General features: G+C 41.4%; 1 protein-coding gene across 1 annotated transcript in view; it reads left to right on the top strand.

The window, feature by feature from the left end:
• Window positions 1-25,703, top strand: part of LOC104999345 (ubiquinol-cytochrome-c reductase complex assembly factor 1) — a 94,717-nt gene that overhangs the window by 46,074 nt on the left and 22,940 nt on the right. Inside the window, exon 7 of the mRNA XM_010854903.1 lies at window positions 7,105-7,213. Within this exon, the coding sequence (XP_010853205.1) occupies window positions 7,105-7,213 (109 nt within the window). The remainder of the gene's footprint in view (window positions 1-7,104; window positions 7,214-25,703) is intronic.

The raw sequence follows: 25,703 nt of genomic DNA, 5'->3' as shown, positions 1-25,703 counted from the left end.
CTTCCCTCCCAGATTAGGCAGAGAGGAGGAAAGTGTGGCGAGGAAACCCTCCTTCCTTTGAACTCTCCAGGCAGTGCTGTTGTCTTCCTCTGGGTCTGATCTAGCAGGAAGGGGCCCTTGGAGCTGTGCTGTCACAGGCTAGGGGAGCAGTCAGCCCTGACGCTGCCCTGGGAGGCACTGTGGCTGGAGGGAGTGACAGAGAGCTCAGGCCTCACTCCAGCTCCCCTCTCCTCCACTGAGCACCCTTAAGTTTCACCTCCTCAGAGTGTCAGTTTTCTTTCCTGTGAGATGGGGACAGTTATACTAGGTAGATGGCCAGTTATACTAGGTACATTGTAAGACAGTGAATGCAAAGGTATCTTACAGTGACAAGTCTCAGAGGACTTAATAAATGGTAATAATCATCATTACTATTTGCCATAAGGCAAAATTTACGTCTTAGCTCTTTATATTTTGAGACTCACTAGTGAGTGAGGTCCACCCCACCACCCCGTCTTTTTGACTTAGTGAACAAACAACAACAACCCATCTTTTAGAGATACTAGAGAACCATCAGACTAGGGCTTGAACACTCTTTTTTTTCCTTTACTTTGTTAGCTGGGTTATTTGCTTTCCTTATATGTAAAAGAGATCAGTATTATTTATGAGGCACTGGAATCACTGAGAGACAAGGATAGTACTGTGAAGCTTAAAACCTCAATAATAAATTGTGGGTTTAAGAACATCATCAAACTTGGGAGGGGCAACTGGAATTGCTTCTAAACAGAGAGTAGTTTATGCATAGATTAAGTCTTTACTCAGAGTTAGGTACTTTGTAAATACTTGTTGAATGAATGGTTAAGTTATTTAACACAGGAATATAAAGATAACGAGATTGTTTCTTTTTAAAAAGAATTTTTTTTTAAAGAATTTTTTTAAAAGACTATTTTTTAGGGCAGTTTTAGGTTTGAACAGAATACTGTCACTTTTTAAAGTGTCTATTGCATTCTAAAGGCAATTTTTACTATGTTTTAGCATTGAAGTCTCCCCTCTCCCTCCTCCTCCAGAACGGCTCTGAAATTATGATGTTTAATCAGAAGCAAAATGTAATTTGACCTCTCAACATTTAAGCTTTATTATGAGAAATGCATCCATGATATAAATTGAAGTAAAGCTGTCCTTATATTTTATTTAAACCTACTGTTCTCAATTGTGGAATAGTTGACTTAATGACTCGAACATTACTGTTGTACAGACGGAGCCTATGACATGTGTTGGCTTTGTTTGGTAGTGGGTACCGTGACCATCACATCTCTTTTTGTTCTTGTTTACCATTTTGAACTTATTTTACTTATTTTCTTCTTACCTTCCAACATACTTTAACCTCTTTAATCATTCAGGAGGTTCTGTAACTGTATTTTGCTAGGCTCTCTTTTAACTTGCACTGGGTAGCTATACCTTCCTTGTTGAACTGCTATTGTGTTTGTTTTAAATACATTTTTAGGTTCTTTTAGGCTGCCAGGAGTTCCTGTTTGCTGTTGTAGGTATGTTTGCCTCGGATTAGCCAGTCTTTCCCCTTCTGGTGTTTTATTTCTAATATGATGCTAGTTTTGAAACTTAAATTATTGCCCTTGTGAGGATTAAATGAAAAACAGAGGAAATGGATTCTGGAAGGTTTGTTGTAATCATTAAAGAGGCAGAAAAACAGTGTAACTCTGGGATTAGATAATCAGGGTTCAGATCTTAGTTTTGACACTTAATTAGTTTTGTAACTCTGGGCAAGTTACTTTTCTCTAAGACTCAGTTTCCTCAGCTATTAAGTGGGGACAGAAGAATACCAGTCTCTTATTACAGTTGTTACAAGGATTAAATGAAATAATGTATCTGAATCACTTCGCACAGTGTGTGGCATATGCTTGTGTTAGCTGTTAATTATATAGCATTTGTCCATTTTTGCCGTTAAAGGATTTTTTTTTTTTTTTTGCTTTCTTCCTATTTCTTAGTCATATTAGAATAGGAAAAAGTTGCCAGATAAACTGAATTCAGCCTAGATCAGATGTTAGCCTGACAATTGCTGAGTAAATGACCACAGTACTATTATCCTAATGAGTTTCATTGGGATAACTGTAGTGTCTGTGGATGAAACATGGAGTTGAGATATCTTCACCTCTATCCTTCTGTAACAGATTGTTTTTTCAGTATAAGAAAAGTTTGTAGAGAATGCTATCACTATGGAAAATGGAGAGAAAAGGGGGAAGCTACTATTTATGTAAAAAGAGTACATATACACATAAGCTTGTGTGTGTATAGATTACAGCTGGAAGGTTTCATAAGAAGGAACTTGGTGGTTAGGAGATGTAGGTTGGGACAGAACTTATGTTTGTTTGTTTTTAACATGTGCATGTATTATCTATTCAAAACAGTTACTAAACAAAGAAAGGAGTAGATTGAATGTGTAAGCTTCAAGGTTAAGTGTCCTAAGAATTGACCTTCATCTTGGTCTGGACATTCCAGGCAGCTGACTTGTCTAAGTTGTGGGCCCCAGCCTTCAACTGTGCTTTTTCCTTGAAGAGACAAACGCAAAAGTTCTTCATAACAAGACAACTTTTCTGTCTTTAACTATCTAGAGAATTTGATTCACAAATTCAGGGCAAAAATAAGTTGAACCTTTAGTTAGCTGAATTTGGTGATGGTGGATGAATGGACAGCCCTGTGGATTAGCATCTTCTTTTCCCAGTAGAACTCGTGGTTATCTTCAGCACGCTTCCTGTTGATGAGAAGACTGCTTGTTTTATTTTTGTAACTATGTGTGCTGAAATTTACTGTAGAACTTTATATTTGATAGTGTTTTCAAATTGTCATCAATTGTCTACTGAACTAATTAGGTTCAGTGTTTTAGGAGTAATTAGAATTTGCCCTTCTTCCATTTACCATGCTTGAATCTATATTTTTTGAAACTCTTAGTTATCAGCAAAATTAGGTGGAGGTTGCAGCAAACTTTGCTGTTCCATTTCTCTCAAAAGGCAGGTATACACACTTGGCTGAAATTTCTACATCAGGCTGTTGTGAATACCATAGTTCTCCTGAAGAGAACATTCTTGTCATTTTCCAGGCTTGGAAAGGAAGGGTTTCCAACTGGGAAGAAAGAAAGGGTTAACTTCTGAGAGACTCATCTGTTCTTAAAGCCAAGGTGCTAATCTTAACTATGCCCCTTCTTCCTGAAAAACATTCAGTGGCTCTCCTTTGTCTACTTGGTAAAGCCCAGACTGTTTAGCCTGACATTTCAAAGCCCTTCATGACCTTTCTGGCATATTTTTCTGTTTCCTATACTTGTCTTTCCACAAAATTTAGGTATTGTTTCCTTACAAGTGCTGAGCTTTCCATGGCCCTGTTTTTGCTCATAATGTTCCGCCTGCTGGAAATGATCTTATTAATCTTTTACCTGTCCAACTTCAGCTCACCTTTCCAAGCCCCAGGTGCAGTTTCATTTTCTTTTTTTTTTTTAACTTTTTATTTTGTATTGGGATATAGCTGATTAACTGTGTTGTGATAGTTTCAGGTGAACAGCAAAGGGACTCAGCCATATGTATATCCGTTCATGTATCCATACATGTATCCATTCTCCCCCAGCCTCCCCTCCCATTCAGGCTGCCACATAACATTGAGCAGAGTTCCATGTACTATACTGTAGGTCCTTGTTGGTTATCCATTTTAAATATAGCAGTGTGTACATGTCCATCCCATACTCCCTAACTATGCCTTCTCTCCATCTCTCCCCCCAGCAACCATAAGTTCCTTCTCTAAGTCTGTGAGTCTCTGTTTTGTAAGCTCATTTGTATCATTTTTTTAGATTCCACATGTAAGGAATGCCATACAATGTTTCTCTTCCTCTGTCTGACTGACTTCAGTTGGTAAGACAGTCTCTAGGTCCATCCATGTTGCTGCAAATGGCATTATTTCACTCTTTTTAATGATTGAGTAATCTTCCATTATATATATATATACCACATCTTCTTTAACCATTCCTTTGTCAATGGACATTTAGGTTGCTTCCATGTCTTGGTGATTATAAACAGTGCTGCAATGAATATGCAGTGTTTCATTTTCCATGAAGTTTTCTCTGACTCCACTCAGCCAAAAGTAATCCTCTCACAGCCCATGGCACTTTGTGTTCCTTTTGGGACACTTACTAAGTTCTCTCTTAGAGCTCTTGGTCCTTGGAAGCTGGGCTCTTGTTAACCATCACTTTAATCTCCACATAGTAGAAACTCAGTTTCTAAATGAGTTTCTAAACTAAATGAGTAGAAACTCATATGTTCACTGAGTGAATTAAATGTCAGCCAGCATCTTGAAAGTGTCTTTAATTTGCTTTACTTTTTCAACCCAGATAACCATTTGACTTGTTATCTGTAAAGGCTATAGAACAAACTGCTCTGGAACAAAAAACACTTCACTCCGTGTTGATACAGTTAGTAAGTTTATGATCTGAGAAAATCTGTGCCTTTTAAACCTCAGAGGGCAGGTGTATTAACAAAACTACAGAATTTTCATATAAACGAATTCCATTACCTCACTATTGCTGTTGATGAATTGGCCTCTGACAACACTTAAGCATCAAAACGCACAGTGTCTTTTCAGGTGGAGAGGCTGACATGAGAGATTTGGTTAACTTTAAGAAAAATCTTATGAAAAAAGGACTGTTGAACTTTCCCTGGTTTGTTTCTGCCTTGGAATATACTCTATATCATATAAAGTGGCCACATCTTTTTCCATGACCTGTTTCTATTGTCACAAAATGTTATTTTTTAGGCACTTAACAGAGTTCTGAGGTTATAAATTTAGAATCACAGCATCAGCAAATCCCAAGGTCACAAGGGACTTTAAAGATCATGTAGTCAGCCTTCTGTCAGATAGATAGCCAAGTTGTGAATTCTCTGCTTTTTGAGGTCATCCATTCTGTTATTTGAATCTTCAGAAACTCTCCTGTTAGAAAGTTTTTACTTCCAGCATTCAATGTTGAGTAATTCTTTCTCCCTCTGTGACCCACCCATGGGTTCTGATTCTACCTTTTGGACAGTCTAATCACTTTTCTGTAATATTTAAGGCAACTGTCCTGTTTTTCTCCAGGTGAAATATCTTCTGATCTTTCTTTGCTTCCTTTTGTCTCTTAAAATATAATGTTCAGAACTGTAGACATATTCTAAAAGTGGAGTCTGACCTCTGCTGAACAGAACAAAAATCTCACTTTGTACATGAAGATATTATATTTGCATTACTGTATCTAAAAATCACATTAATTGCGGCGGGCAGCCTTATCCTCTTGACTTCCCTTGAATGTATACTGTCATCATAAGCCTGTGAGGCTTTCTCACACCCAGACAGGAGTGGCACACCTATCCTGTACCCTACAGCTGTTCTTTTAGGCCCAAGTGCAGGGTCTTAGATGTGTCCCTATTAGAGTCAACCCATTGAAAGAGTCTATGAAGTATTTTTAGTTCATGGTTAGGTCATCTGACATATTTGTCTTCCTGCCCCACTTCTTGCAGTCTACAAATTTGATAAGTTTGTTTTCTCTTCTCCATCTTAGTCATTCATGGAGATGTTGAGGCAGGCCAGGATGGAATCATTCCATTGGACCATACTATTGCTAGTAGGTTTAAATGGGCATTAATTGTGTATGGAGATAGGATTGTCAGTTTAGATCAAATACTCCATAATTGTAATAAAAATTGTCTTTTAGGTGAGTAGTCTTATTGTAGCTGCTTAGTAACTGTTTAACAAGAGATAATAGAACTATGTATGGTCATAAGAGTGAGATTAGGAACTAGCTTAGAAAATTAGTGACCCTGCTTATATTCTTATATATGATAAATATAGTATTACATTTATTAATTAATAAAACATAATTCTTACATTCTTGGGGCTTCCCTGGCATCTCAAACAGTAAAGAATCTGCCTGCAATGTGGGAGACCCAGGTTCGATCCCTGGGTCAGGAAGTTCCATTGGAGAGGGGCATAGCAACCCACTGTAGTATTCTTGCCTGGAGAATCCCATGGGCAGAGGAGCCTGGTGGGCCACAGTCCATGGGGTCAGAAAGAGTTGGCCATGACTGAACGACTGACGCTTTCTTTCTTCTATTCTTATGTAAGGTATTAAGCAGAGAACATTCTGGACTGATTAGAGGCAATATGGTATAGGGGAAAGAGCCCTAAACTTGGCCCTGAGATGTTTTATTCATTTATTTATTCAGCAAATATATATTGTGTGCATACTATACTTAAGCCTTAGATATACAGTGATTTAAAAAAAAAACCAACCAAGACTTTGTGTTTGCCATCAATGGAACGTACATTCAAATGGGGAAACAATTTGATAATTATACAGATGAAATCATAATACTTTCTGTGATCTATCTTCTAGACAGGTACTGTCCAACAGAAATAAAATACAGGTCACACACTCAATTTAAAAGTTTCTAGTAGCTCCATTTTGAAAAGTGAAAAGAAAAAAATGAAACTACTTTTAATAATGGGTTTTCTTTAACTCAGTATACCTGATAATATTTCAACATGTAAACAATATAAAAAATTTTGAGATATTTATATTCTTGAACTAAATCATTGAGATCTTAAACTTATACCATATCTCAGTTTGAACTAGCCTATAGCTCAATAGCCATGTGTGGCTAGTGGCCTTCATACTGGCCAGCAAAATACTATCCCCACCTTTATAGACTGCTCTATGGTATTGGGAAAATCACTTTCCTTATTTAGAACTCCTGTTTTCATCAGTAAAATGAAGGATTAAGACTTACCTTTAAACAGCTAAAAGTGGTCCTTTTCATGTATGAGGGAGTCATGCAAGGTGCTGTAATAATCTGTGTCTTCATGAGTGGTACTTATATGGGTATATATGTAAAGACTCATCAAGCTGTATACTTAAGATACATGTACTTTTCAGTATCCATGTTATCACTCAATAAAAGGTTTCTTATAAAATCACTTCTGGTTATTTTGATTCTGTGCCCTTCGATAAAATTTCTCAGATGAACTGACCTTCAGTGGAAACATGTGACATGAAAAATGCCAACAGCCAGTGACTCTTTATGTCTTCTTCCCACCCAGGATGTGTCTAGTCCGAATGAAGCAGGAAGGCCGGAGTGGGAAATACATGTGTCGTATCATAGTTCATTTTATGTGGGAGGATGTTGAGCAGCGTGGCAGAATCATGGGGGTAAGTGACTGCTGTCAGATTCTGGTCTTGGAAAACTCCATTGAGCGATTGCCTGACTTGAGTTGAAGTTCTAGAATTTGAGTTGAAGTTCTGATGTCAAGTGGTAATTGAACTCAACTCACTTTTGCCTCCGTGGATTTTGACAAGCTCTGGATACTTTCTGTGTTTGCACACATTATCATGGTTTGTCAGTGTGAGGACATCCTGTGTTCAGAGATGGCATTATTAAAAAATAAATCATGGTGATAGGAGGGATGGATTTCGTGAATAGATAAAATCAAATAATAATCCAGTTTTAGGATACTGTACCTGATACCAGTTCATTGTTCAGTTCACAATTAGTTTGAATAGAAAGATCCTGACTGGGGGCCTGCAGTGTCCTCAGGAACTTAAAAACAAGCTCCTTGATCGCTGACAACCTATAATACTTTGGCAAGGTGTATACTGAAAAGGTCCATTAGTATCTTTAATAACCTGAGAAAGGAGAACCTATCGTGTATGTATAACATAGAATATGATGACAATAGAAAGCCAGAACCAAAACATTAGAATACAATAGATTATATAAGTACCAATCTCTTCCTTTGTGTATATTGTATATTTTGTGTATCTATACCATGTTTTAATAGATTGTAATTCTTTGGTTTTTCCGTATCATTGCCTCACAGCTTGGGAGCATCTAAAGCCAAACCATTAGACAGGGTCATGCAATGGGGTGACCTGATTTCTTTCATTACAGAGGAGAGTTCTGTGGTTTTGTGTGTATGTATTTTATTATATATGGTATCATTCTCTGTGCACTTAATTGCAACTTTCTTTTTTTTTAAATGTGTCTTGGAGGTCTTTGCGTGCTGCGTGGGATTTAAATGGGAGATCTCCCTTTTTTCACTTTTATCTACTGTAATTATTTTCACACACTTCCTATGTTATTGTCTAATGGTATCATGTGCTTACCCTATGTGTAAAATTGTAGTCTTTGAAACTAAATGGTGGAAATGATGGTTTCCTTTGGAGAATTTGGATTGAGGGTATTTTCAGATTCTCTTGTCTTTGAAGGAACCAGGTATACAGAAAGCACAGGAGACATGGGTTCACCTTTAGATAGCTTCATTGACACTTATATGCCTTTCTCTGGGAAAACAGACCATCAGCATTTCCAGTCATTCTAAAAAGATGATAGTCTCTTTCAGAGTTTCAGCTGCTGTCATCATCGTCATCATGATCCATCCAGTGGAGTCAGTATTCCCCTGTCTTTGTAATGTACTCTTTGCTTCATGTTTCTCCCTGTCGTGCCTTACTGCTGCCCAGAGTGGGATCAACAGCCTTTAAGCTATTCATCCTGCTGAGTGTTCCACATTCTTTCAGGTACTTAGCAGCCAACTCTGTGGCAGTACGCAGTGGATATACCGTAGTGCTGGTGGTCTCAAATCATCCCTTTTAATGATGACCAGTGATACCCCCTGGCCAGCCAAAGTCTGTGCTGACTGCCATGCAGTTACACGGTGGTTCTGTTAGTCTGTTTTCCTATCACTGTTGTCTAAACTCTTCTGGGAGTTGAACCACTGGAACCATGTGGGCCATAGCTGTCCCCGGCTTGAATAGCCTTATGAACCGTAGGTTGCTGATTGCTAGACCACAGGAACCTTTTACTGTACCCCACTTCCACCCCCAAGTGAATTTCTTTTTGGATCTGCATATAAATGGGGCTTCCCTGATGGCTTAGCGGGCTAAGAATCCACCTGCAATGCCTGAAAAGTCCCATGGACAGAGGAGTCACAAGAGTCAGGCCTGACTGAACAACTAAGCATGCATGCACACACACATATATTTATCTCCATCGCAGTTTTCAGCACTTTGAACCTTCTCCCATGTTACTTTATATATCCCTTCTACTTGACTGTATGCTTTATAAAGGCAGGAAACCTATCTTATCCACAGTTTTTTGTTCACACAGTGAAAAGTGGTTGAATAAATGCTTGTTGAATAAATGAATAAATTGAAATTTATTCTGAAATTGTTTTAAAGCCAACTTATTTGTCAGATAGATCATACTTGGTTCGTTAGTCTCTGGTTCAGTTGTCTATCAATGCAGTCCTGCAGGAATTAGCCTTTCCTTCCCCCCCACCCCATTTTATCTAACCATTTTTCTGTCTGAATTGTTCTAGATATCATGCTGTCTTAGAGAGAAGTGTGTTAGATCAGCATTTCTCAAACTTTAGTGTACCTGCAGTTCACCTGGGGATCCTGTTAAAATACAGATTCTGATTCAGTAGGTTGGGGGTGAGGCCAGAGAGTCTCTCTGCATTTCTAAACTCTTCAAGGTGATGGCAGTAGCACTGGTAGGGCAGGATGGGGAAGGAGCAAGCACACTTTGAATAGCAGGGTTTTAGATGATCCATAATGCTCCCCAAGTGTAGACTGTTAAATTTGTCTTCATGAGAGAAATGCCAAGCTCCGGTTTACTTACAAAGAGTATAAAAGACGATGATTTAAAAATAATGGAGACTTGAAAGAGTTGAGGAATTACTATTCTTATATTTCCATTATAACTGATTCGCTCCTCCCTTTCCAATGTCATGCTATAAATAGACACCCTTTATACAGGCAAGACAATTATATGTTAGCCAATTCTGAGTTGTGAGTGTGATTGTGTGTGTGTGTAGAGGGGACCTCAGTCTTTGGTATGTGTACAGCCTAAAGAAATGGGAAGATTAGGCTGGACAAGAATGGCATGTGGCTGGAGAAAAGTAGTAGGCAGAAGCAGCCAGTCTGGCCTGGTTCTGACCCTGGCTGGCAAATCTTTTCTCCTCCCTTACTTCAGTTTCTTGGTTTAAAAAAAAAAAAAAAAACACTTGGGGGGGCGGGTGGTTGCATGATTTCCGAGTTTCTTTTCCAAGCTTTGAAAGTCTATGATGTGAAGGTGGTAATTTGCAAATCTACTTCTGTGTTATTTGGCATCTTTAAGAAAACTCATCTAAAAAGTAAAATTTATAAGACTGATCAATGTAGTGGTGATTTTTCTTCTGCCAAAGAATTCTTAGAGCCATTACATTGCTTGAGTGGACTGGTGTAAGGAAGATTGAGAATGTGAATTAATGACACATTAGAAATCTGGGTCAAGAAATCCTTTGAATTAGAGTTCCAGTCTCATTTGGTGGGAAAATTTTCACTTTCCAAAAATTTGCTTTTTACCAGCTGTTCAGGAGCCCAACTATTGTGAAAAATAAGGCAGCCTCATATATCATCAGTGAAGCTGGTATATAAAAAGCAAGTGTTAAATTTGAGGTTACAAAAATCACATCAATAATGTAGAGAGGTCTCACTTTTAAAAAAACATTATTTGGGATTTAAACATATAAATTAGCTGTGGAAATAAAGTTCATTATATCACCTCATCTGGTCTTGTTTTATTTCATTAACTGGTTCTTAAAAACCTTTGTGAGCTGAGTTGCAGCTGAAGAGGTTGGAGACCATTTTTCCTTGGGCCCTTGCCTCACTCCTGAGTGTTGGTAAGAGTAGAGAGCTAAGACTTGACACAGCTGTAAAAACAGACAGCGCCTTTGGCCTCAGCGCTTTCTCCTGGTGCAGGCAGATTTCAGATGTAAATTTCACTTTCTGCCTCTCCTACTAATGAAGTAAGTTTCTTTTGCTGGGTTTGCAGCCAGGTGTGTCCAGTCTTGTGGCTAACCAGGGGCGCTTTACTTAATTTTTCCATTTGTGACATTTCAACCAAACTTAAAAAACAAACATAAAAATTAGCTCAAGGCAGTGGCTCAAAGTGTTAATGGTAACCTTAGGCTGGCTAAACGACTTCCTCTCAGTTCTGCCCTGCCAGACATCTCCACCTTGTGGCTTACAATGAGCAGGTTTAAGCTTTCCAAACTGTGGAGACAAGGTGGAGGGGGTGGGGATGGGCTTTAGTTAACTAGTTGCACATTTATCTCTATCAGTGGTCCCTGGCATGACAGTTGCCTCAGCAACATTTCTTGCTGAGGACAAGAAAACTTGCTGAGGACAGTTGCCTCAGGTGATTTCTTGCTAGCAGCCTTCTGGGATCAGGATGAACCTCCTGTGACTACACTCTCCTGCTCCTCGCTCTAGCAGAGCTGCTTGATGGGGGATGGTGTAGAGGGCCTAGAAGGAGGTAGAGGAGCTGTGGGCTGAACTGGACTCCTTTGTAAAATTCTACTTTGATTTTCAGAACCAGCATTTTGCTTTGCAAGGTCCTCTGTGATCATACTCCAGACTACCTTTCCAAACTCATTTCCCCTAGCTCTTCTTGAGCCTTAAATATGAGAAACCTCTAGCACGTGTGCCTGGCACACAGTAAGCACGCAGTGAACATCGCATTCCGTCGTTGCCGCACATCCTTTTCACTGCAGCCAAGCTGAATGTCTTGCCCTTCCTGTGTTTTGTCTTTGTTCACGCCGTATGAGTATACTAGATTGCCCTAACATGCCAGCCTCAATTCCTCCACATCCCTCCCCCTTACTTCAAATTGGAAGCCAATCATGGTTTCCCCTAGCTGTAAGTACCTTTTTGATTTACCTATACCCTTCATTGGAAAAGACCCTGATGCTGGGAAAGGTTGAGGGCAGGAAGAGAAGGGAGCGACTGAGGACGAGATGGTTGGATGGCATCACCGACTCAATGGACATGGGTTTGAGCAGACTCCGGGAGATGGTGAAGGATAGGGAAGCTTGGAGTGCTGCAGCCCATGGCGTTGCAAAGAGTCGGACACGACTGAACAACAACATACCCTTCTTCTGGCTCTTAACTGCTTCTGTTTTGCATCACTGTCATTCGTGACCACCTTCTGGGTGAATTCCTGGGGGGTGGGATCACACTTATCCTTCTTTGTACTCTCCAAAGTGCTAGTCATTGCTCCTTGGCTGAATGTATGCCTTCTTCTGATGAAAGAAGACAGTTCTGAAAGCCCATTATAAATTTTGGAAAAAGTGGAGTGGGGAAGTATCCTTTTTATTCTGAGAATATTTATTTACTCATTAGTCTTAAATGTGGGAAGAGAAAGAAATGAGAAATTATCTCCATTCTCAGTTTTCCTTTTTCTTTGTTTATGCTTTCTCAATCTTCTAGTGGAATTATTTGATTGGAAAAAAACAAACAAACAATTTATACACAAAGTACTTTATGTCTCTAAACCAGCAAAGGTTTTGAGTCTATAAAAGGTAGTAGAATTATTTATACTTTAGTTTTTCTGGAAATTTCCTTCCAGGCTTCTATATTTCCATTGCCATGTCCTCCCTCCCCCCACAAAAATCTTCATTCAAACTCCTCTGTTTTACCACGAGGTAAAAAAGTTTGCTATATCTCTAGGTCAGAGTTAAAGCTCACTGCCAAAGGTATTGTTTAAAAGGCAAGGACCACTTTAAAGATATAGTTTTTTGTGGCCAATAATATGAATGGTTGAGTGTAAATACAGAGCAGTCCCCTGGGCTCAAAGCCTTTAAAATAAGAATACATGTTTGTTTTCCAGTATCAATCGTTCTTTTGAATGTTTTGTAAATGTCCTGAGCAGTTGGAATGGATACTTAGTTATTAGGGGAGGGAAGGCTAAATTCTTAGAAGGCAGAGCAATTCTATTTTGGAATTGGCTCATGAGTCTAAGCAGGGACCAACTGAAGATGTACCTCTAGTGGATAAGTTCCTTTCTCAACACAGGTTTCTTATCCTTAGGCCTTAATAGGTATCAAGAGTGCATAGAGTACCTTCAGTTCAGTTCAGTTTAGTTCAGTCGCTCAGTCGTGTCCGACTCTTTGCGACCCCATGAATTGCAGCACGCCGGGCCTCCCTGTCCATCACCAACTCCTGGAGTTCACTCAAACTCACATCCATCAAGTCGGTGATGCCAGTCAGCCAACTCATCTTCTGTCGTCCCCTTTTCCTCCTGCCCCCAATCCCTCGCAGCATCAGAGTCTTTTCCAATGAGTCAACTCTTCACACAAGGTGGCCAAAGTACTGGAGTTTCAGCTTTAGCATCATTCCTTCCAAAGAACATCCAGGGCTGATCTCCTTTAGAATGGACTGGTTGGATCTCCTTGCAGTCCAAGGGACTCTCAAGAGCCTTCTCCAACACCACAGTTCAAAAGCATCAATTCTTTGGCGCTCAGCTTTCTTCACAGTCCAACTCTCACATCCATACATGACCACAGGAAAAACCATAGCCTTGACTAGATGGACCTTTGTTGGCAAAGTAATATCTCTGCTTTTCAATATGCTATCTAGGTTGGTCATAACTTAGCTTCCAAGGAGTAAGCGTCTTTTAATTTCATGGCTGCAATCACCATCTCCAGTGATTTTGGAGCCCCCCAAAATAAAATCTGACACTGTTTCCCCATCTATTTCCCATGAAGTGATGGGACCAGATGCCATGATCTTAGTTTTCTGAATGTTGAGCTTTAAGCCAACCTTTTCACTCTCCTCTTTCTAGGTGTGTTTTTTAACATTTATTTGGCCTCACTGGGTCTTGGTTGCAACACGTGGGATCTAGTTCCCTGACCAGGGGTTGAAACTGAGACCCCTGTATTGGGAGTGCAGAGTCTTAGCCGCTGGACCACCAGGGACATCCGTTTAGGTAGTTTTCTAACTGATGGGATGCCTGGGTGTTTACACCCAGGATGCTTGTCTAATGGCTCAGGCATCTGACCTTCTGAGTGACATACTGGGTTCACTCCACTTCAGGGAGGGTCCTTGAAAGAAGTTATAAACCTTTCTGTATTTGAAATTATAAATGGTGAGTTTCCTGAGGTCTAATTCCTACTTGTTTGTCTTTGTATTTCTACAGTGCCTCAATGGAGCTTTGTCTTTAGTAGGCATTCAGTAAGTGTTTCTTGACTAAATGAGTCAGTGAATTTGATACCTACTCTTTTATCTTCAGTTTACCTCCTGAAATTTCTGTAGAAGAAAAGTGACCATTTTTGAAAATTCCATTTGAATTTTGAATTTTTTGAATTTGAATTTTTCCATTTGAAAATTCCATTTTTCAAAGCCCTGGCTAACTCGGTGCACTGACAGAGTCCTGCCTTTCCCTAATACCTTCTTAAGTACTCCTCATGCTAAGTACTCCCAACTCAGCTTATCATTTCAGAACTATTTACCTCTCCAACCCATCATTTTTTTTTTTTTTTTTTTGCTTCCAGTGTCTTTTGTACCATAGTTCTAAAACTGCTTAGAGCCATGTTTCTCAGGCACAGCTAAAGCCATTTTCCATACCTCTCTTTTAGGGGTTGCTAATGCTGTGTGTTAGTTGGGTTTCCCTGGTAGCTCGGCTGGTAAAGAATCCACCTGCAATGCAGGAATCCCTGGTTGGATTCCTGGGTCAGGAAGATCCCCTGGAGAAGGGAATGGCTACCCACTCCAGTATTCTGGCCTGGAGAATTCCATGGAGAGGAACCCGGCAGTCTGCCTGTTCTTGTGTTTGTCTTACTTCTGATGTCATCACCACCAATCCAGTCCCCCAAGCTAGAATTCTTAGAGTTGTCCTCAACTCCTGCCTCATCCTCTGCATTCAGTTGTCTTGTTACTTTTCCACCCCAAATACCTCTGGATTTTATCCTCTCTTCTTTTCTATTGCTTCATGTCAGTCCTCATCATCTCTTCTTTGATGGGCATGGCCTCCTATCTATTAATAGTTCCGGACTTTCCTCCTCTCATGAACCCTGCTGTCATTTAAGCTGCCAGAGATGTTTCTAAATCCCACATCTGATCATATCCCTCCTCTGTCTAGAAATCTCTGAGGGACAAAATTCAAACTTCTTAGCAGTGACATATAGAACCCTTTGTAGTTATATTGGAGGATGTTCTTGTTCTTAGAAGATACCTGCTGAAGTATTTAGAGGTGAAATGTTTTGATATCTGCAAATGATTTAGCAAAAGAAGAAAGGGTATGTGTGTATGGATAAAGGTCAAACAAATGTCACAGAATACTAAAAACTGTGAATCTAAAGTTCATGCAAGTTTTTGATGTATTCAGTTCAGTCGCTCAATTGTGTCCGACTTTTTGCGACCCCATGAATCGCAGCACGCCCCACCTCCCTGTCCATCACCACCTCCTGGAGTTCACTCAAACTCACATCCATCGAGTCGGTGATGCCATCCAGCCATCTCATCCTCTGTCGTCCCCTTCTCCTCCTGCCCCCAATCCCTCCCAGCATCAGGGTCTTTTCCAGTGAGTCAACTCTTTACATGAGGTGGCCAAAGTATTGGAGTTTCAGCTGCAGCATCAGTCCCTCCAATGAACACCCAGGACTGATCTCCTTTAGGATGGACTGGTTGGATCTCCTTGCAGTCCAAGGGACTCTCAAGAGTCTTCTCCAGCACCACAGTTCAAAAACATCAGTTCTTCAGCGCTCAGCATTCTTCACAGTCCAACTCTCATATATTACTCTACACCTTTTAAAAAAATAAGTTTGAAGCTTTCTGAAGTGAAAAATCGGGGGAGGGGCCTTCACATTCTGTCTCTAGCCCACCTTTCTAGTTTAATTCCCAACAAACTTCTACATGCAAATGGTCACGATTGAGCATGTGCACAAACACACTGAAACACACGTTCCACTCATGCTGCAGTTTAACTGGTGTTATAATGTTCTGTGTTCCTTTATGCCTTCATTCACACACTTCCCTCTATCTGAAATGGTCGTAACCCTGTCTCTTCTGCTCATGGCACTCTTAAGACACAGCTGGATAGTACCTCTTCCAAGAAGCTTTTCCCAGCAACCCCCAGTAATACTAGTATACTTGCCACTCCCTTGTCTGTATTCCTCCAGCACTTTGCACAAACTTCTGAAATAGGGCTTATCATTGCTATACTATAATTATGGGTTTGTGTAGGTCATACCCATTATATGGAATGAGGATCCCAGGATCCCTAGTGCCTAACACAGAGTGCCTAACGTAGTTACCCTTCAGATGCTTGTTGGGTGTATGAGCTTGCTTCTGTTATTAATCCCTGGCCACTACTATCTCCCAAATACTGACTTAAAGATCGCTTATTGTACCTGGATTCGGTTTCTCTGACCCATCCTCCACCCGCCCCCCCCCAAAAGGTTCATGTTTAACTCTCTGCCCAGCCTCATGGATTCTCTGGCTCTCTCATCATTTATACTTTTAATCCACTTTGTAGGATAGATGAACCTTAGAACATGAGACTTGGAGCCTCAGAGATTCTCTTGGTCTGAAGGTGTTCAGGTGTGGGTATTTTGGAAAACTTCCCCAGGAGATTTCTGATGCTCATATCAGGTTAAGGACTATAGATTTGTTCCCACCCTCTCACTTGCATGGTGAGGAAATGAAGTTTCAGAGAGTTCATTGATTTGCCCAAGGTGACGCAGCTAGCCGACAGCAACATGAGGATCAAAACTAGGGTATGCTGATTCCCGTCCAGGGTCTGCCTTACTGTACGATGACACCTCTTGGGGGGTCGGGGGAGGGGGAAGTCAACTTCATGGGAGGGTCCTTCCTCCCTGTCTTTGCACCGGAGACTTCTAAAGACCCAGAGGACAGCTTTCCTTGGGTCTAGAAGTGTTCTGTTTCTCCAGTGCAGTCCCACGCCTGAGGCCCCTGTATTCAGAATTTCTAATCCAATACGGCAGAGGTTTCCTACTCCACAGGACTGATAGAGATTAAGGGAGGGGAAAAAAGATGAGAATGCGAACAATGTTCTGAATGTTTCTTTTTCCAGCCTTTAGAGCCTGAATGTCTCCACATCGTCTGAATTTGCCTTAGTTGATTTTACAATTATTTTTCAGAGACTCCTTAGTTATTTCTTTTTTTTTTAAAGACTAGAGGAACACCGTGCTTGGAAAGGCTGGGCTGGGAGACTAACAAAGGCAGTATTATACTGTGCACGGCAGAGCCAATAAATGAATTCAGGAGACACCTAGATGTGTTTCTAGAGGAGGGCATGAGGGGGAGGGGTCTGGTGCAAAGGCAGAAAGGTGGGATTAAGATAAATTAAAATGGGGCCAGCATGTTGGATCAGGGGACAGCCTCTTCCTGTTCCCACCATCGCTTAAAATTTTTCATTCTGCTTCGTTTGAAAGTTAAAAGTAGTCTTGACCATATAACCTCATACTCTCCCATCCCCCACTGTCTGTTTAGGAAAAGAACTTAAGTCTAAGGGCTATTTCAGCCTGATACAGCTATGTTTATTACTGGAGTATTACATCTATGGGACATTCCTGGGGAATCTTAGACTGTTAAAACTGGAAAAGAACCTTGAAGTAATCTAATCTAGGATTCTCAAAGTGGCCTCCAAACCAGCGGCCTCAGCACCACTTAGGAACTTGTTATAAATGCATGTTTAGGGCTCCACTCTGGATCTGCTGAGCGAGATACTCTGGAGGCAGGGCCCAGCAATCTGTATTTTAAACTTTTAATTTTATATTGGGGTATAGTGGGTAACAATGTTGTGATAGTTTGGGGTGAACGGCGAAGGGACTCGACCATACATATACATGTATCCGTTCTCCTCTAAACTCCCCTCCAGGCTGCCACATAACATTGAGCAGAGTTCCCTGTGCTATACAGTAGGATCTTGTTGGTTATCCATTTTAAATGTAGCAGTGTGTACATGTCCATTCCAAACTCCCTAATCCCTTTCCTCCATCCTTCTTCCCCCTTACCCCACCCCCCCGCAAGGCAACCATAAGTTCGTTCTCTAAGTGTGTGAATCTCTAAGCAATCAATATTCTAACATACCCGTCAGTCTGAGGGCTACTGCTCAAGTCTGATCCTGTCATTTAAGTGGTGGAGAAGCTGGCTCTAGGAGAGCTGAGTAAGCTTGAGTTGGAAACCAGCTGAAGAACAGAACTCAGGGCTCCTGACGGCCAGCTCTTACTCCTCTCCCTGTGAAGAAGAGCAGGATCTGGGCATGGACTAGTGACGTGTGAAAGGGGAGAGTTTCAGCTAATGCAGAAAGAGTTCCCCAATAGTAACAGCTAATGTTTACTGAGCACTTTCTCTTGGCTGTGCATTTTTTAAGCACCATTTCAATTTATGTTTACAACAGTCTTAGCTATGAGATCCTATCCTCATTTTACAGATGAAGAAACTAAGGATCAGAGAAGTTAGCATTAATATATTAGTTCCCTATAGCTGCTGTAAGAACTTACCACAGATTGGTGGCTTAAAACAGTAGAGCTTTGTTCTCTCATAGGTCTGGAAGCTAGAAATCATATTCAGTAGGCTGTGCTCAATCTGTTCTTTGCCCCTTTCAGCTTTTTGGTAACTGCTGGCACTCCTTGGCTTGTGGCCACTTCACTCTGATCTCTGCCTCTGTGGTCGCGTTGCATTCTTCTCTTCTGTCTGGGTTCAAGTACCCTCTTCCTCTCATAAAGATGCATGCGATTGCAATTAGGCCCACCTGGATAATCCAGACTGATCTTCCCATCTGAAGACCCTTAATCTAATCACAGCTGCCAAGTCCTTTTTTGCCATATAAGGTAACATTCACAGGTTCTAGGAATTAGGATGTAGCTATCTTTTAGGAGACCAGTATTCAGCCTACTGGTTAGGTAACTTAACCAGACTTACACAGTAAATATAAGAGCCTAGACTGGAACCCAAGCCTGCCAGACTCTAGAGCCCATGCTCTTAATCTTTACTCTGTACTTTCTGAAAAGGTCACTGCTAAAAACTATGGTTCTAGCATTAGCTTTAGATTTTTTTTAATGTTTCCTTCTTCCCCAAACTTGCGTAATATTACTTGTCACATAACTCTGAACCTCTGCATCCTTAAGCAGCTCTGGCCCTGACTCCTTCAGTTAAATTACTAGAGGGCAGAGCTTGTATTCCCACCGCCCCCCACACACACACATTTAAAAAAATGGAGATATAATAATAATTCATATATCATAAAATTCACCATTTTGAATGTGTTTTTTAGTAAATTCACAATGTTATGCAACCATCACCAGTGTCTAATTCCAGGATATTTTCATCACTTCAAAAAGAAACCCTGTGCCTGTTAGCAGTTACTCTCCTTTTTCTCAGCCCTTGGCAACCACTGCTTTCTGTCTCTATGGACTGACCTATTCTAGGCATTCCATATAAATGGAATCATATAATATGTGGTCTTTTGTGTCTAGTGTCTTTTACTTAGCATAATGTTTCAATGGTTCATCCATGTTGCAGCATGTTTCAGTAGTTCATTAATTTTTATGGATAATCTGTTGTATGGATATACCACATTTTATTATCCATTCATCAGTGGATTGGCATTTGGGCTGTTGCCACTTTTGGCTTATTTGAATAATGCTGCTGTGAACATTCATGTAACTGAACATATGTTTTCAGTTCACTTGGGTATATACCTAAGAGTGGAATTGCTGGGTCATACGGTATGCTATGTTTAGCTTTTTGAGCAACTCAGGTATTGTATTTCATATCAAGTTATTTGAGTTCCTAGAGTGACATTGTTCATTTGTTCATAATGAAGTAATATTCTCATAACCTGTAATCTTAATCATATTTCTGATCTAATTGCCAAATAAATATTTATACCTACAGTTTTTGACAGTAAAGAGAAAGGATGGTGTGGTATAATAGAAGGAGTTCTGGCCTGCCCGGCTATTCTGTGGGTGAGCTTGAGTACGTCAGATCACCTCACCTCTCTGGGGAGGAGGGCTAGATGATTTCTAAATTCTCTTCCAGACTTAACATTTGCAACTCTGTGAAAGTCTGAAAAGCTAGCCTTGTGTTAAATCCCAGAGCTTATGTTCTGTTTTTTTAGCAGTTCATCATTCTCTGTCTGATTTCTGTTCCCAGACACAAACAAAGTTTTACCCATCCATCCATCCATTTTATTGTGGTCTGCTAGCTTCCAGGTACTATGCTAGGCACTGGAGATAGAAAGATGACAAAGATATTGTCCCTGAATCCCCAGTCTAGTTGGAGAAGACCAACATATAAACAGGTGATTACAATGTTAAGAGATGATGATATTTTAAAATTGCTCTGCCCAGAGTAGAAAAGTCTGGGTAGATGACATTTGCATTGTATTTTTTCGGATGAGTGTTCGCTAGACAAGAACATTTTGGTTAGAGCAATGGTACAGGTAAAGGTAGAGTGGTGTGAGAGGACAAGAGCGTGTTTGCCTTTGTTAGATGGCTTTTTTCCTTCTTTTCCTGAAGTGGTGAAAACAGACTGTTCAGACTAGCTCCGTTTTGAGATCCTTCTGTGTGTCCAGTATCCATAGACCCACCAACTCAGTGGCCTGCAGAAGAACATATTTTGTCTAAGTCCTGACCACCTATAGGTCTTCTTCCCTTTTTTCTAAGAGCACTTCAGACTCAATTTCTGAGTCAGGAGATTCACTGAGTGGGTAAGGAACTTTGATCAAGATTTGGGTTTTCTCCATCATACCAGCTTAGTTTGCTCTTGAAAATGCCCTTTCATCCCCCTAAGGGTTTTAGCTACATAAAAATGTTAGGAGCATAAAATTTTACAATATGATCAGCATAGCACAAACTAAATTTCTCACCTTTGACTAGAAACATATATATGGAAGGCTTTGTGTTTTAAGCTGCCCCCTTCCCAGCCTCCTAGCCTTCAGGAGAGGTCATTGTACAGCTCTTTCCATGGTCACTGTTCTCTTCCTTTTTACTGGAGGGCAAAACTAGGGCAGAGAAATAATTTTTATTCACTTCTGAAAGGTTACAGTAATAAAGAAACTCTTGTTAACATCAGAGAACGTTGCAGCCAAGAGTTTTCACAGTCTGGCATTGTTTATTTTACATGTAATTTGGAACCTTCTGCACTCTTAAAATATTGGCACAAAAATGTTTTAACTGTTGAAGTGCTTCATTGCATGCAGTGGTGGTGTGGCGTCAGAGCGGCAGCTGGACTCTGGAGAGCCGTTTGCCCCGTTCCTGTTGGAAAGAGAAATGGTGTAATCTGCATACGTGTGCGTGTGCAGATACACATTCACTTGTGTATATATGAGCCTCTCTGCATTGACAATTAAGAACTTTCTCTGCCCTGATGAACTTCTGTGCCTCCCTTTATTTAACAATGAGAAGGGTGTAACAATCCCGCTTTCCTGTTGCCGTGGCTGCCAGAAAGTATAGCACTTCCCTTATTTGGATATTTTGATATAATTGTTCATTATCCCCTTTCTCTCACACACACTTTGTTACTTAACTCTTTTCTTTTACTGTTATCGATCAAAGGATTTTTGTTGTTGTTGTTGTCTTGTTAGGTTGAAATTAAGATTTGAAAATAACTGCAGAAGGATCCCACATGAGATGGGAAGACTGCTAGGCTGGTGACTGGGCTTCCTGAGGTCCAGGTCCAACTTTGCTCCCAGAGTTTGGAGGACCTTCTTCTTCCCCCATCTGCTTTGTGTCCTGGGGGCTTAAAATAGAGCTATATATTAGCCTGGCCCTTGCTGAGACCCAGGGGCTCCCCAGGGCTGGTGATGCTCTTTGTAACCTGTCTGGGCTGGGGACAGTAGCCTGCTGTCCCTAAGCTTTTCTTCCTCGAAATCTGACACCTTGTTCCTTGGCCTCCACATTGGAGCCTTGGCAGAAGAGGCAGAGGTTACCCCCACCAGGTGAGCTCTGCCGAGCTGTCTCCAGGCCAGGCCCTTCTCCAGGGACCTCCAGCAGGGGGCTCCTTCTCCAGGAGTTCCACTGCAGCTCCGAGTAAAGGATGCTCCGCTGGCATGGGTACCACAACCACCACGCCCTGCTCCCACAGGCTGTAGACTTTCTGTCACAGCCAGCCAGGGATCCCGCACCCTCTAGCCCAGATCAGCTTTCAGTGCCCACCAACAGAAGATGAAGTGCTCAGGACCTTGCAGTCCTTGGTTCAGTGAGCTCTTTTCCCTTTTGGAAAACACTGCCTTTGGCTTCTTGACCCACAAGAGCAGTGCCTATGATGGAGAATCCAGAGGAGTACGTGCACATGCAATTTCGGGCAGAGGAAACAGGTCTTTTCCTAACAGCCTCGTGAGGGCCCCTGTGTCCTGCTCTCCCCCTGTAAGGTATGGGCACTTTGTGCTTAACTGTCCAGAAACCATTTTCCCAAGCAGTTACCTCCCATCACATGGGCTTTGGAGCCAGACAGACCTGGGTGCTAATTCCTGCTCAACCGTAGTGTGGCCTTGAGACCCTGAGAAAGTCTCTTTACCTTGCATTTCTTTCTCTGTTCACCACACAGTGTGTGATTTAAACAGTATGATCTGGTAAAGACTTAGCACAGTACTTGGCATATTTTAATCACTTGATAGGATAAAGGCACTGTGTTGGGACCTTTTCTACAGCACCTGGCATGGGCTGCCTTATTTCATGAGGATTTGTGTACATACCTGTCACGCCCCACTGGGTTCTGATTGCTGGAGGATAGAGATCGTATCTTTTGTCTTTGTATCACATGTTTGCCTGGCTTGGGTCACAGGCATAGCAGACACTCAGTCACTGCTAGCTGAATCTATTAGGATGTCTTGAACAGACAGGGCCGGCATGATTGTTTTAGTTTCTCCATTTGAACCTGGGGAAATAGTAACCCCTTATTTTGGAGCCTTTGAGGACAATTTAAAGCGATATGTGTGAAGTGTTTGGAGTCCTTTGAAAGGAAGGTAGTGGGGAAATTAATGGTGTTTTTGCTGTTCTTGGGAAAGCCCTTTGTGGTTCCCAGCGAATAAATTACTTAGAGTGAGTTTTCTAACACCTCCTATTCTGCTCTGTTCACTGAGGCTTTTTAAAAATAATAATAATAACTGTCTGCTGTAATGCTTTTTTGCTGTAACTTATATATAATTTTGGTTTTGGACTTTTGACCCCTTTCTGCTCCCAGGGGAGAAATTTCTATCAGAATAATAAAAGGTGTAAACTGTGTGTGTTGCCCTTTTTCTGGGCCTGGGGTAGTTCAGCCTCTGGGGTTAAGAATCAGCGGGCTTGTGGTTTGTACCTGGTTACAGGGCAAGTAGGAGACCATTCCCATTAAGAGCTCAGTGGTATTCTAAGTGTCTCCCCCACTCCCATTCCTTTGCCTCCTGTGCCCTTTTGCTAAAATTCTTCAGTTTTCACATGAACTCTGTTTTTTTGGGGATTGTGAGCACATTTGTTTATGGCTGTACCTCTTTTCTTTCAAAGACAGAAGATGTTTATCATCTGCTCTACTTTAGGTCCCCAGCTGAGTTGCCTAGCAGAGAGGATCCTCTCTCTAGAGGAAACGGGATGGGAGAGGGGAAGAACCATTCACTAGTCTTGGAGCTAGAAGAGCAGGGAACTAAACTTGGTTCTACCATTAGTTAGCAGATGCAGAACTTGGACCAGGATATTTCTTTTCTTTTGTCTTTAGTACTTATTTTATTTACTTGTTTGGCTGCACCAGGTCTTAGTTGCGACATGCAGGATATTGGTTATGGCATGTGAACGCTTAGTTGTCGTGTGTGGGATCTAGTTCCCTAACCAAGGATCGAACCTGGGCCCATTGCATTGGGAGTGTAGAGTCTTATTAGCCACTGAACCACCAGCAAGAGTCCCTGGACCAAATCATTTCTAAAGATCTTTCCAGCTTGGGGGAAAAAAAATCTGTGAGATAAGAATTTTTCAACCCAGGGGAGAATTTACAAGAATGAATGGTAGTTTGCTACAATTCCTGTGTGTTTGCTAAGCCTCTCTTGCCCTGTAACCCTGGAAGAACTAGCCCTGTTCTTAATAGCCTCAACTCAAAGGCTCATGAGAGACCAGAGTAGTTTGAGAACAAATGTGGGTTTCAGACATGCTAGAGTTGTCTGGTCTGAAGCAGTGGGTAAATGTGGATGTCAGAAGAATCCCACTTGGCAATGACCCCCCGCCCCACCCTGCTCCAGGAACTGTGTAAAGGAAGTCCAGGCTGCTCTAGCTGGGGGTAGGAAGCCCCAATCAGGACTAGCTCTAGCTGATCAGATTTGCAAAGCAGTCACTGATTATATTTTGTGCAGGTTCAGTGACTGGCAATCTCCTAGATGCTTGTCAACCACAGGGATAATCCCAATTCAGCCTTTTCAAATTGAGGATACTTAGTCCTGGCCAGGAAAATGGCTTGTTCAGTGTCACATATTAGTAGCAGGGCAGAGATTAAAACTCACTGCTGATTCCCTCGGTTGCTCTTTTCATTACATCATCCTGTCACCTTTGCCATAATCCTGCTACCTTTACCATCCCTAGAACTACCATATACTCCCTCCATTTTTGTCTTCCTATCTTACAGACCTCATTGGTTATTCTTTTAAGGTCAGTGTTCCTGTGTGCAGGGCAGTGCCTCGCACGTAATAGGCCTTTATCAGATGTTAGTGGATGAGTGAATGAACTTACCCAAGTCTTTCTAACCCATTCAGGGACTTCTCTCTCCATAATAACTTTCTCCATGTCGATTGCAATCTATTGAGCTGATTTTGAATGTTCGCAATATGTGTTACAACCGTGACATCTGCTCAAAGGGGCAGGAAGAACTACAAGGAGTGCTTCTTAAAAACAACCACTAGCCAGGCTTCAGTTGCCTTACACTCACCTAAATTCACTGTCAGCAGCTTCACTGGTTCCCTGCCTCTCGACTCTCTTCACCTCAGATCCATCCTGCAAATCAATTAACAGCCTAGTTCATCTTCCTAAACGCTACTTACGCCAAATACTCATCACACAGCAACACCCAGTGGCCCCGCAGGGCCTGCTAGATGTGCACCGCACCCCTCAACCTGTCTTCAGGCCCCTTGTGATTCACCATCATTTTTCTCTTTCCTGCCTGCCCCACTTTTCTTCCAGTCTCTTCCTGTCTTCGCCTCCTTCCTAATTCATCCAGATTTACATTTGTGTCTTATTCTACCAGTGTGACTATAAATTCCTTTTCCTTTTTTAAGTTTACTTATTTATTTGTTTTTGGCTGCACTGGGTCTTCATTGTTGTGTGGGCTCTCATTGCTGTGGCTTCTCTCATTGTAGAGCATGGTTTCTAGGCTTTGTAGGGCTCCAGTAATTGTGACCCATGGGCTTAATTGCTCCAGGGCATGTGGGATCTTCCTGGACCAGGGAAGACACATGTCCCCTGCATTGGCAGACGGATTCTTAACCACTGGACCACCTGGGAAGCCCTATAAATTTTTTAAGTACTAGGATCATGGGCATCCTTGAGTAATCTCCTTAGTGGGCAGTGCAGAGCATGGCACATTATAAGTATACAGGAAATGCTTCTTGATTTAATTTAACAAGTAATTTTGTTGCATGGTAAGGGGCTTCAAGGGGAAGAAAAGACTGAAGTAAAGATAATCCTTTTAAAAACTAACAAGTGTATTGAGATATCTGTGCTAGGTAAAGTATATTCTGAATCACATTTTCTTGATACCTTTTCCTCAGCTACTCCCCTGACCCCTTCTCATCTGGCAGGGTTGCAGAGCAGAGTGATACACATGGAGGCCTGGGGCTTCCCAATCTCCCTTCCTACAGTGCCCAGATCCCCTGCACCATCAGGTGTTCTCTCAGTGCCTGCTC

Source organism: Bison bison, unplaced genomic scaffold (assembly GCF_000754665.1).
Source record: "Bison bison bison isolate TAMUID 2011002044 unplaced genomic scaffold, Bison_UMD1.0 scf7180017864352, whole genome shotgun sequence".
In the NCBI taxonomy this organism is placed as follows: Eukaryota; Metazoa; Chordata; class Mammalia; order Artiodactyla; family Bovidae; genus Bison; species Bison bison.
This window is presented reverse-complemented; position numbering and strand designations above follow the sequence as displayed.